This window comes from Choloepus didactylus, chromosome 10 (genome assembly GCF_015220235.1).
Source record: "Choloepus didactylus isolate mChoDid1 chromosome 10, mChoDid1.pri, whole genome shotgun sequence".
Lineage (NCBI taxonomy): Eukaryota > Metazoa > Chordata > Mammalia > Pilosa > Megalonychidae > Choloepus > Choloepus didactylus.
In genome coordinates, this window is record NC_051316.1 from 75702625 (window position 1) to 75718548 (window position 15924).

A 15924-nucleotide genomic window follows, 5' to 3' on the forward strand; every position below is an offset into this window, starting at 1 on the left:
ACATCCAGGGGAGAGCGGGAGGAAGAGGCTGGTAAATTATGGTAAATACCAGTAAAATGATTTCTCCAACTGCAAGGCTGCCTTCAGCCTTTGGAGTAGCTTGCTGGTGCCAGAACAGGAGATAAAATTCCACTTCCTCAAGATCAGGGTGGGCATGGGCCAATTGATGATTATAGCTCTGGATTATGTATTTGGGATAGCTGGGAGCATAATTCTGGAGGTGGCCACTGTTCCAACCCACCCAGGACAAAGGAGGTATTAGAGGCTTAAAGACAGTAAGCTTCCTCAGAACTGTGGAGAACAGTTGAAGGGCTGCATTTACTGGGCAAGGGAAGAAAGCACAGCTTTGGGGAGCCACGGAAGAAGCTCCTGGACCCATCCCATTCCCTCTCTCATCCTCTACAGGGCAGCTGGCAGCTGGCCAGCACTCTTTTATGTGTCCCTGGCCTTGTTCCAGCCTGGAAAGACTGACTTGGGAAACTCCTTTCCAGTGTCCTCCACTCCCAGAATTCCTCAGGCAAAAGCAGCTTAAGACAAGAAAGCAGTGTAAGAAATAACTGAGATAGATGGCCTGTAGCAAAGGCTTACCTGCTTTTAAGTTAATGGAACACCTGGGGAAAGGAGATGGTCTATCTCCTGGGAAGTAGAGGGGGCATTCAAACTGCTGTAAACAGGCTAACTCCTAAGGCCATTAGCAAGCACAAGAACAGGCACAAGACACAAGACCAGAAAAGACAGTAAAGCCCCAGGACTTTGCAGTTGCCTTGAGTGGACCTTCCTGATAGGAGGGCTTATACTCAAAAAAGTCTCTGTCATATCATCAGCTGGTAACAAACTCAAGAAACAGACATCTCAAGGAATAAATCCCAGAGTTAATATTTTAAAATATTAAAATGGACAGTGTGCAAAAAAAGATTACAAGACAACCAACCAAATAGCTAATGATGGCCTATCCAAAGGAAAAAGATAAAAAAATCCATAAAACACCAACCTAGAAGATCAGACTGGATATAGAGGACAAAGACTTTTTAAAAATGATCTTCAATATATTCAAGGAAGTGAAAGAAAATACTGAAAAAGCACTAAAGGATATCAGGAAAACAACAAATGAACAATACGAGAACCTCAATTAAGAAATGGAAGTAGCAGACTGGAGCTGAAGGAGTTCATACAGCTAGAAACTACCCTATAAGCAATGCTAATAGGAGTTCTTCAGACTGAAAGGAAATGATACCAGACAGTAGTTCAAAATGGCATAAGGTTATAAAGATCACCAGTAAAGGTAACCATCTGGGTAATTATAAATGCCATTACTAACGTATAGTATTTTTACTCCCTTTAGGTAATACAATGCAAATGCATTACAAATGATAAATTTATAGTTTTTGATATGCAATGTACAAAGGTATGATCTATAATGTACAAAAAAGGGGAGATGGGGGAACAGGAACAATATATGTGTATGCTATTAAAGTCAAGCTGGTATCAAATCAAATATGATTGTTATGTAGTTAGGATGTTAAATTTTAATCCCACAGTAACCAAAAGGAAAATATACGAAAAATATATTCAGATAGAAATGAGAAGGGACTCAATATGGTACAATATAAAAAAAAATCAAATAAAATGAAAGCAGGAATTAATGGAAGAATTGAGGAGCAAAAAAAAGGTATAAGACTTAAAAGACTAAATAGCATAATGACAGAAGAAAGTCTTGCATTATCAGTAGTAATTCTGAGTGTAAATTGATTAAACATTCTAGTCAAAAGGCAGAGAATGGCAAAACGGATAAAAAAAATTTTGACCCAACCATATACTGCCTATAAGAGACTCAAATTCAAAGACTTAAGTAGGTTGAAAGTGAAATGATGGAAAAAATACATACCATGCAAGTAGTAACCAAAAGAGAGGTGGGGTACCTATACTAGTAACAGATAAAACAGGCTTTAAGTAAAACTCAGTTACAAGGGAATGAGGGAAAAAGTTGGTATCATATACTCACAAAGGGGTCAATTAAATAAGATGCAACAAGAGTCCCAAAATATATGAAGCAAATACTGACAGATTTGAAGGGAAAGCTGACAGTTATACATTAGTAGTAGGAGACCTTAATACACCACTTTCAGTAATAGATAGAACATTTGGACAGAAGATCAAAAAGGAAATACAAGACTTGAACAGTACCTTAAACCAACTAGACCTAACAGACATATATAGAACACTTCACCCAACAATAACAGAATACACATTCTTCTCAAGTGCAGTTAATAATTCTCCAGGATTGACCATATGTCAGGTCACAAAACAACAAGTCTCAATAAATTAAAAAATATTGAAATCACACAATATATAGTCTATGACCACAACAGAATAAAGCTAGAAATCAATAACAGAAGGAGAAATTGAAAACTCAAATTTGTGGAAATTAAACAACACACTCCTTAACAACCAACAGGTTAAAGAAGAAATCAGAAGGGAAATATCTTGAGGTGAATGAAAATGAAAATAAAACATTCCAAAACCTATGGGATGCAGTGAAGGCAGTGTGTGAGAGGGAAATTAATAGCTCTAAAAACTCACATTAAAAAAGAAGAAAGATTTCAAATCAGAGATCTAACCTCAAAACTGGAAGAACTAGGAAAAAAAGAGCAAGTTAAACCCAAAGGGAGCAAAAGGAAGGAAATAAAAATTAGAGAGAAGACAAATGAAACAGAAAACAAAACAACAACAAAAAAACAATGGAGAGAATCAACAAAACGAAAAGTTGGTTCTTTGTGAAGATCAATAAAAATTGACAAATATTTAGTTCAACTGATGAAGGAAAAAAAGAGAGAAGCCACAAATGACTAAAATCAGAAGGGGGCAATACTAGCTACTAGAAGAGGATACTATGAATGACTTTATGTTTACAAATTAGATAACCTAGACGAAATAGGCAAATTCCTAGAAACACAAAAACTACCACCTATGTTGACAAAAAAGAAACAGAAGTTCTCAACAAACCAGTAACTAGTAAAGAAACTGAATCAGTAATCAAAACCTTCCAACAAAGAAAAGTCCAGGCCAAGATGGCTTCATAGGATAATTTTACTAAACATTCCAAGAAGACTTAATACCAATCCTGCTTAAACTCTTCCAAAAAATTGTAAAGGAGGAACACTCCTTAATTCATCCTATGAGGCTAACATCACCCTCAATCAAAGCCAGACAAAGATTTCACAAGAAAAGAAAATTACAGACCAATTTCTTTTATGAATCCAACAGCACATTAAAAGAACTATGGTCATGATCAAGTGGGATATTCCACATTAACAGAACAAAGGTGGGAAAAAAAAAACATATGATCATCTCAATTGACACAGAAAAGGCATTTGACAAAATCCAGCAACCCTTCTTGATAAAAACAGTTAGAAAACTAGGAATAGAAAGAAACTTCCTCAACATAATAAAGGGCATAAGTGAAAAACCTACACTTAGCATCATACTTTATGGTAAAAGACTGAGAACTTTCTCTCTAAGATCAGGAACAAAACACCAATGCCCACTGTTGCCAGTCTTATTCAACATTGTACTGTAAGTTCTAGCCAGAGCATTACAAAAAAAGAGAAAAAAAAAAAAACATACAAGTTAGGAAGAAGTAAAACTTTCCCTGTTTGCAAGAGACATGATCCTACATATAGAAAATTCCAAAAAGTCTACAATAAAGTTTCTAGAGCTTTAGGAATGAATTCAGCAAAATGGTGGGGTAAGAGATCAACATGCATAACTCAGGAGTGTTTCTATACAGTACCAATGAACAACTGGAAGAATAAATAAAGAAAAATTCCATTTACAATAGCAACCAAATAATCAAATATCTAGAAATAAATCTAACAAAGGATGTAAAGAACCTCTACATGGAAAACTACCAAATACTGCTAAAAGAAATCAAAGACCTATATAAACAGAAGGACATTTTGTGTTCATGGATTGGAAGACTACCCAAATCAATTTACAGATTCAATGTAATCCCAATCAAAATCCCAATGACCTTGTTTGCAGAAATAGAAAAGCCAATCATCAAATTTATACAGAAGGGTAAGGGACCCTGAATAGCTAAAGCCATCTTGAAAAAGAAGAATGAAGTTGGAGGACTCACATTATCCCAATCTTAAAACTTATTACAAAGGCAGAGTAATTAAAACAGCAATGTACTGGCACAAGGACAGAAATATAGACAAATGGAAACGAACTGAGAGCTCAGAAATCAACCCTCACGTTTATGGTCAACTGATTTTTGACAAGCAGGCAAAGACCACTCAATTGGGAAAGAAAAGACTTTTCAATAAACGGTGCTGGGAAAACTGGATGTCCATTTGGAAAAGAAGATGGACCCCTAAACCTTACACCATTTATAAAAATCAACTCAAAATGGACTAAAGACCTAAATTTAAGGGCCAGAACTATAAAACTCCTAGAAGAAAATGAAAGGATGCATTTTCCGGACCTTGTGTTAGGCAATGGTTTCTTAGGCTTTATACTCAAAGCACAAGCAACCAAAGAAAAAATCTAAAAATGTGACCTCATCAAAATTAAAAACTTTTGGGCCCCAAAGGACTTTATCATGAAAGAAAAATGACAACCTACAAGTAGGGAGAAAATATTTGGAACCACATATCCAGTAAGGGTTTAAAAAAACCCTTCAACTCAACAACAAAGACAAATCAATCAAAAATGGGAAAAAGACTTGAACAGACAATTTTTCTAAGAAGATATACAGGTCAAAAAGCACATGAAAAGACACTCAACATCATTAGCCATGAGGGAAATGTAAATCAAAACCTCAAAGGGATACCATCTCACACCCACTAGAATGGTTACTATTAAAACAAAACAAAACAAAAATTTACAAGCACTGGAGAGGATTTGGAGAAATCCCAAACACTTATTCATTGCTGGTGGGAATGCATCTGCTGTGGAAGACAGTTAGGTGGTTCCTCAGAATGTTAAGTACAGAATTACCATAAGACCCAGCAATCTCACTTCCAGGTATATATGCAAAAGAAATGAAAGCAGGGACTTAAATAGATACTTGCACAGAAATATTCAAAGTGGCATTATTCACAATTGCAAAAGATGGAAGCAACCCAAGTGTCTATGGACCAATGAATGGATACAAAATGTGATATATATACACAATGAAATATTATTTAGCTGCAACAAGAAATGAAATTCTAATACATGTGACAACATGGATGAACCATGAAGACATCATGTTGACTGAAATATGCCAGACACAAAAGGACAAATATTGTATGATCTCACTGATATGAAATCATTAGAATAAGCAAACGCATAGAGTCAGCACCTAGAACATAGGTTAGAGGCTGGGGGGAAGAGCGGGGGGTTGGAATAGGGAGTTAAGACTTAAGTATAGAGTTCCTATTTGGAGTGACGGAAATGGATTGGTAATGGATGGTGTTGATGGCCTTGTATACTTCCACAACTGCAATTTTAAAATGTCAGGTTAAAAAGTATTAGAAGAAAAAAATAAAAATAAAAATAAATAAAAAGTATTAGAAGAAAATACCAAATAGTATTACAACCTTGGAGTAGGCAAGACCTTTCTAACCAACACATAATATCCAGAAGACAAAGGAAAATAATATTAGGTCTGATTCAAAGATATCAAAAGCTTCAGTACCCTGAGTTAAAAGTTATAACATTTGCAATACACCTTACACAAAGGATTAAAATCAAGAATTTATGAAAACAACCAAACAGAAAAATGGACAGACGATATGTACAGGTAACTTATATAAGAAGGAATCAAATGATAAGTAAAACTTTGAAAATGTTCACACTGATTTATATTAATCAGGGAAACATAAATAACAACAAATGCAATATTAATTTCACCCATTAGGCTGACAAATTTTTTAAAAATGGACACCGAATATTGGTGAAGATTTGAGGACACAGGTATTCTCATCTGATGTCTGGATTACAAACCGACGAAGCATTTTTTTTAAAGAATTTGGTAATACCTACCAATTTTTTTTTTAAATGCAAACTCTTTGACTTGGCAATCTCACTTCTGAGACTATCCTAAAGCAATTCTTGCACAAGATCTATGCATGAGGCTATTAATTTTCATATTGTCGGCAGCAGCAAAAAAAACAGGAAAAAAAACTAAATATCCACCAATAAACATACAATGAAATACCATGGGGAGGCGGGGCAAGAAGGCGGACTGGTGAGCTGTATGTTTTAGTTACTCCTCCAGGAAAGTAGGTAGAAAGCCAGGAACTGCGTGGACTGGACACCACAGAGCAATCTGACTTTGGGCATACTTCATACAACACTCATGAAAACGTGGAACTGCTGAGATCAACGAAATCTGTAAGTTTTTGTGGCCAGGGGACCCGCGCCCCTCCCTGCCAGGCTCAGTCCCGTGGGAGGAGGCGCTGTCAGCTCCGGGAAGGAGAAGGGAGAACTGCAGTGGCAGCCCTTATCGGAAACTCATTCTACTGATCCAAACTCCAACCATAGATAGACTGTGACCAGACACCAGAGAATCTGAGAGCAGCCAGCCCAGCAGAGAGGAGACAGACATAGAAAAAAAACAACACGAAAAACTCCAAAATAAAAGTGGAGGATTTTTGGAGTTCTGGTGAACATAGAAAGGGGAAGGGCAGAGCTCAGGCCCTGAGGCGCATATGCAAATCCCGAAGAAAAGCTGATCTCTCTGCCCTGTGGACCTTTCCTTAATGGCCCTGGTTGCTTTGTCTCTTAGCATTTCAATAACCCATTAGATCTCTGAGGAGGGCCCTTTTTTTTTTTTTTTAATCCTTTTTTCTTTTTCTAAAACAATTACTCTAAGAAGCCCAACACAGAAACCTTCAAAGACTTGCAATCTGGGCACGTCAAGTCAAGAGCAGAACTAAGAGAGCTCTGAGACAAAAGGAAATAATCCAATGGCTGAGACAATTCACTAAACACCACAACTTCCCAAGAAAAGGGGGGTGTCCGCTCACAGCCACGATCCTGGTGGACAGGAAACACTCCTGCCCGTCACCAGCCCCATAGCCCAGAGCTGCCCCACACAACCCAGTGTGACGGAAGTGCTTCAAATAACAGGCACACACCACAAAACTGGGCGTGGACATTAGCCTTCCCTGCAACCTCAGCTGATTGTCCCAGAGTTGGGAAGGTGGAGCAGTGTGAATTAACAAAGCCCCATTCAGCCATCATTTCAGCAGACTGGGAGCCTCCCTACACAGCCCAGCAGCCCAGAACTGCCCTGGGGGGACGGCACTCACCTGTGACATAGCACAGTCATCCCTCAACAGAGGAACCGGGGTGCACAGCCTGGAAGAGGGGCCCACTTGCAAGTCTCAGGAGCCATACACCAATACCAAGGACTTGTGGGTCAGTGGCAGAGACAAACTGTGGCAGGACTGAACTGAAGGATTAGACTATTGCAGCAGCTTTAAAACTCTAGGATCACCAGGGAGATTTGATTGTTAGGGCCACCCCCCCTCCCTGACTGCCCAGAAACACGCCCCATATACAGGGCAGGCAACACCAACTACACACGCAAGCTTGGTACACCAACTGGACCCCACAAGACTCACTCCCCCACTCACCAAAAAGGCTAAGCAGGGGAGAACTGGCTTGTGGAGAACAGGTGGCTCGTGGACGCCACCTGCTGGTTAGTTAGAGAAAGTGTACTCCACGAAGCTGTAGATCTGATAAATTAGAGATAAGGACTCCAATTGGTCTACAAATCCTAAAAGAACACTATCAAGTTCAGCAAATGCCACGAGGCCAAAAACAATAGAAAATTATAAAGCATATGAAAAAACCAGACGATATGGATAACCCAAGCCCAAGCACCCAAATCAAAAGACCAGAAGAGACACAGCACCTAGAGCAGCTACTCAAAGAACTAAAGATGAACAATGAGACCATAGTACGGAATACAAAGGAAATCAAGAAGACCTTAGAAGAGCATAAAGAAGACATTGCAAGACTAAATAAAAAAATGGATGATCTTATGGAAATTAAAGAAACTGTTGACCAAATTAAAAAGATTCTGGACACTAATAGTACAAGACTAGAGGAAGTTGAACAACGAATCAGTGACCTGGAAGATGACAGAATGGAAAATGAAAGCATAAAAGAAAGAATGGGAAAAAAATTGAAAAAATCGAAATGGACCTCAGGGATATGATAGATAATATGAAACGTCCAAATATAAGACTCATTGGTGTCCCAGAAGGGGAAGAAAAGGGTAAAGGTCTAGGAAGAGTATTCAAAGAAATTGTTGGGGAAAACTTCCCAAATCTTCTAAACAACATAAATACACAAATCATAAATGCTCAGCGAACTCCAACTAGAATAAATCCAAATAAACCCACTCCGAGACATATACTGATCACACTGTCAAACACAGAAGAGAAGGAGCAAGTTCTGAAAGCAGCAAGAGAAAAGCAATTCACCACATACAAAGGAAACAGCATAAGACTAAGTACTGACTACTCAGCAGCCACCATGCAGGCAAGAAGGCAGTGGCACGATATATTTAAAATTCTGAGTGAGAAAAATTTCCAGCCAAGAATACTTTATCCAGCAAAGCTCTCCTTCAAATTTGAGGGAGAGCTTAAATTTTTCACAGACAAACAAATGCTGAGAGAATTTGCTAACAAGAGACCTGCCCTACTGGAGATACTAAAGAGAGCCCTACAGACAGAGAAACAAAGAAAGGACAGAGAGACTTGGAGAAAGGTTCACTGCTAAAGAGATTCGGTATGGGTACAATAAAGGATATTAATAGACAGAGGGGAAAAATATGACAAACATAAACCAAAGGATAAGATGGCTGATTCAAGAAATGCCTTCACAGTTATAACGTTGAATGTAAATGGATTAAACTCCCCAATTAAAAGATATAGATTCGCAGAATGGATCAAAAAAAATGAACCATCAATATGTTGCATACAAGAGACTCATCTTAGACACAGGAACACAAAGAAACTGAAAGTGAAAGGATGGAAAAAAATATTTCATGCAAGCTACAGCCAAAAGAAAGCAAGTGTAGCAATATTAATCTCAGATAAAATAGACTTCAAATGCAGGGATGTTTTGAGAGACAAAGAAGGCCACTACATACTAATAAAAGGGGCAATTCAGCAAGAAGAAATAACAATCGTAAATGTCTATGCAACCAATCAAGGTGCCACAAAATACATGAGAGAAACGCTGGCAAAACTAAAGGAGGCAATTGATGTTTCCACAATAATTGTGGGAGACTTCAACACATCACTCTCTCCTATAGATAGATCAACCAGACAGAAGACCAATAAGGAAATTGAAAACCTAAACAATCTGATAAATGAATTAGATTTAACAGACATATACAGGACATTACATCCCAAATCACCAGGATACACATACTTTTCTAGTGCTCATGGAACTTTCTCCAGAATAGATCATATGCTGGGACATAAAACAAGCCTCAATAAATTTAAAAAGATTCAAATTATTCAAAGCACATTCTCTGACCACAATGGAATACAATTAGAAGTCAATAACCATCAGAGACTTAGAAAATTCACAAATACCTGGAGGTTAAACAACACACTCCTAAACAATCAGTGGGTTAAAGAAGAAATAGCAAGAGAAATTGCTAAATATATAGAGACGAATGAAAATGAGAACACAACATACCAAAACCTATGGGATGCAGCAAAAGCAGTGCTAAGGGGGAAATTTATAGCACTAAACGCATATAGTAAAAAGGAAGAAAGAGCCAAAATCAAAGAACTAATGGATCAACTGAAGAAGCTAGAAAATGAACAGCAAACCAATCCTAAACCAAGTAGAAGAAAAGAAATAACAAGGATTAAAGCAGAAATAAATGACATAGAGAACAAAAAAACAATAGAGAGGATAAATATCACCAAAAGTTGGTTCTTTGAGAAGATCAACAAGATTGACAAGCCCCTAGCTAGACTGACAAAATCAAAAAGAGAGAAGACCCATATAAACAAAATAATGAATGAAAAAGGTGACATAACTGCAGATCCTGAAGAAATTAAAAAAATTATAAGAGGATATTATGAACAACTGTATGGCAACAAACTGGATAATGTAGAAGAAATGGACAATTTCCTGGAAACATATGAACAACCTAGACTGACCAGAGAAGAAATAGACCTCAACCAACCCATCACAAGCAAAGAGATCCAATCAGTCATCAAAAATCTTCCCACAAATAAATGCCCAGGGCCAGATGGCTTCACAGGGGAATTCTACCAAACTTTCCAGAAAGAACTGACACCAATCAAACTCTTTCAAAACATTGAAGAAAATGGAACACTACCTAACTCATTTTATGAAGCTAACATCAATCCAATACCAAAACGAGGCAAAGATGCTACAAAAAAGGAAAACTACCGGCCAATCTCCCTAATGAATATAGATGCAAAAATCCTCAACAAAATACTTGCAAATCGAATCCAAAGACACATTATAAAAATCATACACCATGACCAAGTGGGGTTCATTCCAGGCATGCAAGGATGGTTCAACATAAGAAAATCAATCAATGTATTACAACACATTAACAAGTCAAAAGGGAAAAATCAATTGATCATCTCAATAGATGCTGAAAAAGCATTTGACAAAATCCAACATCCCTTTTTGATAAAAACACTTCAAAAGGTAGGAATTGAAGGAAACTTCCTCAACATGATAAAGAGCATATATGAAAAACCCACAGCCAGCATAGTACTCAATGGTGAGAGACTGAAAGCCTTCCCTCTAAGATCAGGAACAAGACAAGGATGCCCGCTGTCACCACTGTTATTCAACATTGTGCTGGAAGTGCTAGCCAGGGCAATCCGGCAAGACAAAGAAATAAAAGGCATCCAAATTGGAAAAGAAGAAGTAAAACTGTCATTGTTTGCAGATGATATGATCTTATATCTAGAAAACCCTGAGAAATCGACGATACAGCTACTAGAGCTAATAAACAAATTTAGCAAAGTAGCGGGATACAAGATTAATGCACATAAGTCAGTAATGTTTCTATATGCTAGAAAGGAACAAACTGAAGAGACACTCAAGAAAAAGATACCATTTTCAATAGCAACTAAAAAAATCAAGCACCTAGGAATAAACTTAACCAAAGATGTAAAAGACCTATACAAAGAAAACTACATAACTCTACTAAAAGAAATAGAAGGGGACCTTAAAAGATGGAAAAATATTCCATGTTCATGGATAGGAAGACTAAATGTCATTAAGATGTCAATTCTACCCAAACTCATCTACAGATTCAATGCAATCCCAATAAAAATTCCAACAACCTACTTTGCAGACTTGGAAAAGCTAGTTATCAAATTTATTTGGAAAGGGAAGATGCCTCAAATTGCTAAAGACACTCTAAAAAAGAAAAACGAAGTGGAAGGACTTACACTCCCTGACTTATTATAAAGCCACAGTTGCCAAAACAGCATGGTACTGGCACAAAGATAGACATATAGATCAATGGAATCGAATTGAGAATTCAGAGATAGACCCTCAGATCTATGGCTGACTGATCTTTGATAAGGCCCCCAAAGTCACTGAACTGAGTCAGAATGGTCTATTCAACAAATGGGGCTGGAAGAGTTGGATATCCATATCCAAAAGAATGAAAGAGGACCCCTACCTCACCCCCTACACAAAAATTAACTCAAAATGGACCAAAGGTCTCAATATAAAAGAAAGTACCATAAAACTCCTAGAAGATAATGTAGGAAAACATCTTCAAGACCTTGTATTAGGCGTCCACTTCCTAGACTTTACACCCAAAGCACAAGCAACAAAAGAGAAAATAGATAAATGGGAACTCCTCAAGCTTAGAAGTTTCTGCACCGCAAAGGAATTTCTCAAAAAGGTAAAGAGGCAGCCAACTCAATGGGAAAAAATTTTTGGAAACCATGTATCTGACAAAAAACTGATATCTTGCATATATAAAGAAATCCTACAACTCAATGACAATAGTACAGACAGCCCAATTATAAAATGGGCAAAAGATATGAAAAGACAGTTCTCTGAAGAGGAAATACAAATGGCCAAGAAACACATGAAAAAATGTTCAGCTTCACTAGCTATTAGAGAGATGCAAATTAAGACCACAATGAGATACCATCTAACACCAGTTAGAATGGCTGCCATTAAACAAACAGGAAACTACAAATGCTGGAGGGGATGTGGAGAAATTGGAACTCTTATTCACTGTTGGTGGGACTGTATAATGGTTCAGCGACTCTGGAAGTCAGTCTGGCAGTTCCTTAGAAAACTAGATATAGAGTTACCATTCGATCCAGCGATTGCACTTCTCGGTATATACCCGGAAGGTCGGAAAGCAGTGACACGAACAGATATCTGCACGCCAATGTTCATAGCAGCATTATTCACAATTGCCAAGAGATGGAAACAACCCAAATGTCCTTCAACAGATGAGTGGATAAATAAAATGTGGTATATACACACGATGGAATACTACGCGGCAGTAAGAAGGAACGATCTCGTGAAACATATGACAACATGGATGAACCTTGAAGACATAATGCTGAGCGAAATAAGCCAGGCACAAAAAGAGAAATATTATATGCTGCCACTAATGTGAACTTTGAAAAATGTAAAACAAATGGTTTATAATGTAGAATGTAGGGGAACTAGCAGTAGAGAGCAATTAAGGAAGGGGGAACAATAATCCAAGAACAGATAAGCTATTTAACGTTCTGGGGATGCCCAGGAATGACTATGGTCTGTTAAATTCTGATGGATATAGTAGGAACAAGTTCACAGAAATGTTGCTATATTATGTAACTTTCTTGGGGTAAAGTAGGAACATGTTGGAAGTTAAGCAGTTATCTTAGGTTAGTTGTCTTTTTCTTACTCCCTTGTTATGGTCTCTTTGAAATGTTCTTTTATTGTATGTTTGTTTTCTTTTTAACTTTTTTTTCATACAGTTGATTTAAAAAAGAAGGGAAAGTTCAAAAAAAAAAAAGAAAAACAAGGAAAAAAAAGATGTAGTGCCCCCTTGAGGAGCCTGTGGAGAATGCAGGGGTATTCGCCTACCCCACCTCGATGATTGCTAACATGACCACAGACATAGAGTTCTGGTGGTTTGATGGGTTGAGCCCTCTACCATAGGTTTTACCCTTGGGAAGATGGTTGCTGCAAAGGAGAGGCTAGGCCTCCCTATGGTTGTGCCTAAGAGCCTCCTCCCGAATGCCTCTTTGTTGCTCAGATGTGGCCCTCTCTCTCTGGCTAAGCCAACTTGAAAGGTGAAATCACTGCCCTCCCCCCTACGTGGGATCAGACACCCAGGGGAGTGAATCTCCCTGGCAACCTGGCATATGACTCCCGGGGAGGAATGCAGACCCGGCATCGTGGGACGGAGAACATCTTCTTGACCAAAAGGGGGATGTGAAGGGAAATGAAATAAGCTTCAGTGGCAGAGAGATTCCAAAAGGAGCCGAGAGGTCACTCTGGTGGGCACTCTTACGCACACTTTAGACAACCCTTTTTAGGTTCTAAAGAATTGGGGTAGCTGGTGGTGGATACCTGAAACTATCAAACTACAACCCAGAACCCATGAATCTCAAAGACAGTTGTATAAAAATGTAGCTTATGAGGGGTGACAATGGGATTGGGAAAGCCGTAAGGACCACACTCCACTTTGTCTAGTTTAGGGATGGATGAGTAGAAAAATAGGGGAAGGAAACAAACAGACAAAGGTACCCAGTGTTCTTTTTTACTTCAATTGCTCTTTTTCACTCTAATTATTATTCTTGTTATTTTTGTGTGTGTGCTAATGAAGGTGTCAGGGATTGATTCAGGTGATGAATGTACAACTATGTAATGGTACTGTAAACAATTGAAAGTACGATTTGTTTTGTATGACTGCGTGGTGTGTGAATATATCTCAATAAAATGAAGATAAAAAAAAAAAGAAATACCATGAAGTCAGTAAAAAAAAATTAAAAACACGGTACTCATTTTGGAAGATCCCCATCCCAACAATAAAGTACTATTATCCAATTTAAGTGAGTGGTAAGGGTGTCAAAATAAACCATATATACATGAATTTAAATACAAGTATCTCCACAGTGGTTTTTGAAAAGGGGCTGTGTATCAAAAGATTGATCGGGAGGTATGAAGAAGACTTCCATGCTTTTTTCTTTATTCTATATTGTATAGATTTTGTTCAAGAATGTATTCAAGCATTTGTTTCATAATAAACAGTGAACAGATAATTTTAATAAAATTGTGTTATCCTGGCAGCTTGATGGAGCACAAAGAATACGACTTTTACAGAATCAGATATCTGGATTCAAATCTAGGCACTACTGATCAACTCTGTGATCATGGATAGATTTCTTTGGGACTCAGTTTTCTTATCCATAACGTGGAATTAATCATCTACCTAAAAAGTGAACTAAATCGTCTGGCTTCCAAGAGCATTGAAGGCTAGCTCCGGACCCATACTTTTCAGGAGACTTAAGAGATTAGAAAGGTAGAAGGGGACAAAAGTAAAAGTTAGCTGATCAGCAAATCTAGAAACTTTTGAAGTTCAAGAAAAGGGAGAATGGGGTTCACCGGGAGCATGAACCTCAAACAACGGCTGAAAGCTTGGGATCGCAACGCTAACAGTGAGCTACGCTCGTCGCCCCATCCCGCCGCCACGTTCCGCTCGTCGCCCGCCTCCTTCCAAACAAGCAGCAGCCTCGGGAAGCCGAGAGGGGAGGGAACGCACCTGCTGCAGGGACCCGGAGACGCTGGAAGACGAGTCGGTGCTCCTTCGCTTCCGGCGCTCGCTGCGCTCCACGCTGTTCCCGCCCCAGCAGCTACCGCCGCTTCCACCGCCAGTGACACTTCCACTGAAGCTGGTGTTCCCACAGCAGTTGACGCTCCCGCAGCCGCTAGTACTCCCGCAGCCGCTGGTGCTTCCACTGCCGCTGCTGGCGAGGACAGGAACCAGATCCGGGACCGCGAGCAACACCGCAGCCTCCTGACTGCTTCGTTTGCGCCGCTTCTCCCGAGAAGACTTCTTTCCCGTCATGATCCTCCCGCTACAACCATCCGGCCTGAGTCGGCGGTCTCTGGAGTAACCAAAGCCCGGCTACCGTAGCGTCAGACGGCGAGCGCTGGCGTCGCAGCTTGATGCGTCATGTCCGGTCCCGTCGCGGAACACCCTGAGGCGCTTCTCCAGGCGGAATTGGGACCAATCTCGAAGCCTCTGTAAACCGCTGAGGCAGGCGTAATCTTGAAAGCTGGTTGGCTGCGTTTTCCTTTACTAGTATTTGTTGATGTTGATGTTGCTCTCTCTCTTATAGATAGTGCTTTACAGGCTTTACCAATATAAAAATTTATTTACAGTAAGATACACATGTAGTTCCTAATTCACCATTTTCATTGTCTTCCTGTTTTTGTGACGTTATAACAATAAAGATAATTCAAGAAAAAATTTCATCTCTAACAAAGACTGGGCAATTTTGTTTTTAATTGCACAGGAATAGGGTCTTATGCTTCCTTATTCTGCACCCTCATCCCTGCCCGCCCCACTTACTACTGATTTCTAGGCATGATTCCCCGTTCTTTCTTTTTTTTATGTAATTTTATTCACATACCATACAGTCGTCCAACGTGTACAATCCGTTGTTCACAGTATCATCACATAGTTGTGCATTCATCACCACAATAGTTTTTTGGAACATTATCATTACTCAAAAAAATAAGAATAAAAACATAAGTAAAAATGAACACCCAAAACATCTCCTACTCCTTTTCCCCCCTATTGTTCATTTACTTTTTATCCCCCCTTTTTTCCTACTCATTTGTCCACACAATGGATAAAGGGAGTGGGAGACACAAGGTATTCAC

The 15924-nt window shown here is 38.8% G+C and overlaps 1 protein-coding gene across 1 annotated transcript in view; it reads right to left on the reverse strand.

The window, feature by feature from the left end:
• CAAP1 (caspase activity and apoptosis inhibitor 1) overlaps positions 1–15178 on the reverse strand; it is a 67338-nt gene extending 52160 nt beyond the window's left edge. Inside the window, exon 1 of the mRNA XM_037797978.1 lies at positions 14798–15178. Within this exon, the coding sequence (XP_037653906.1) occupies positions 14798–15103 (306 nt within the window). The 5' untranslated portion in view covers positions 15104–15178. The remainder of the gene's footprint in view (positions 1–14797) is intronic.
• Between the last annotated feature and the right edge of the window lie 746 nt (positions 15179–15924).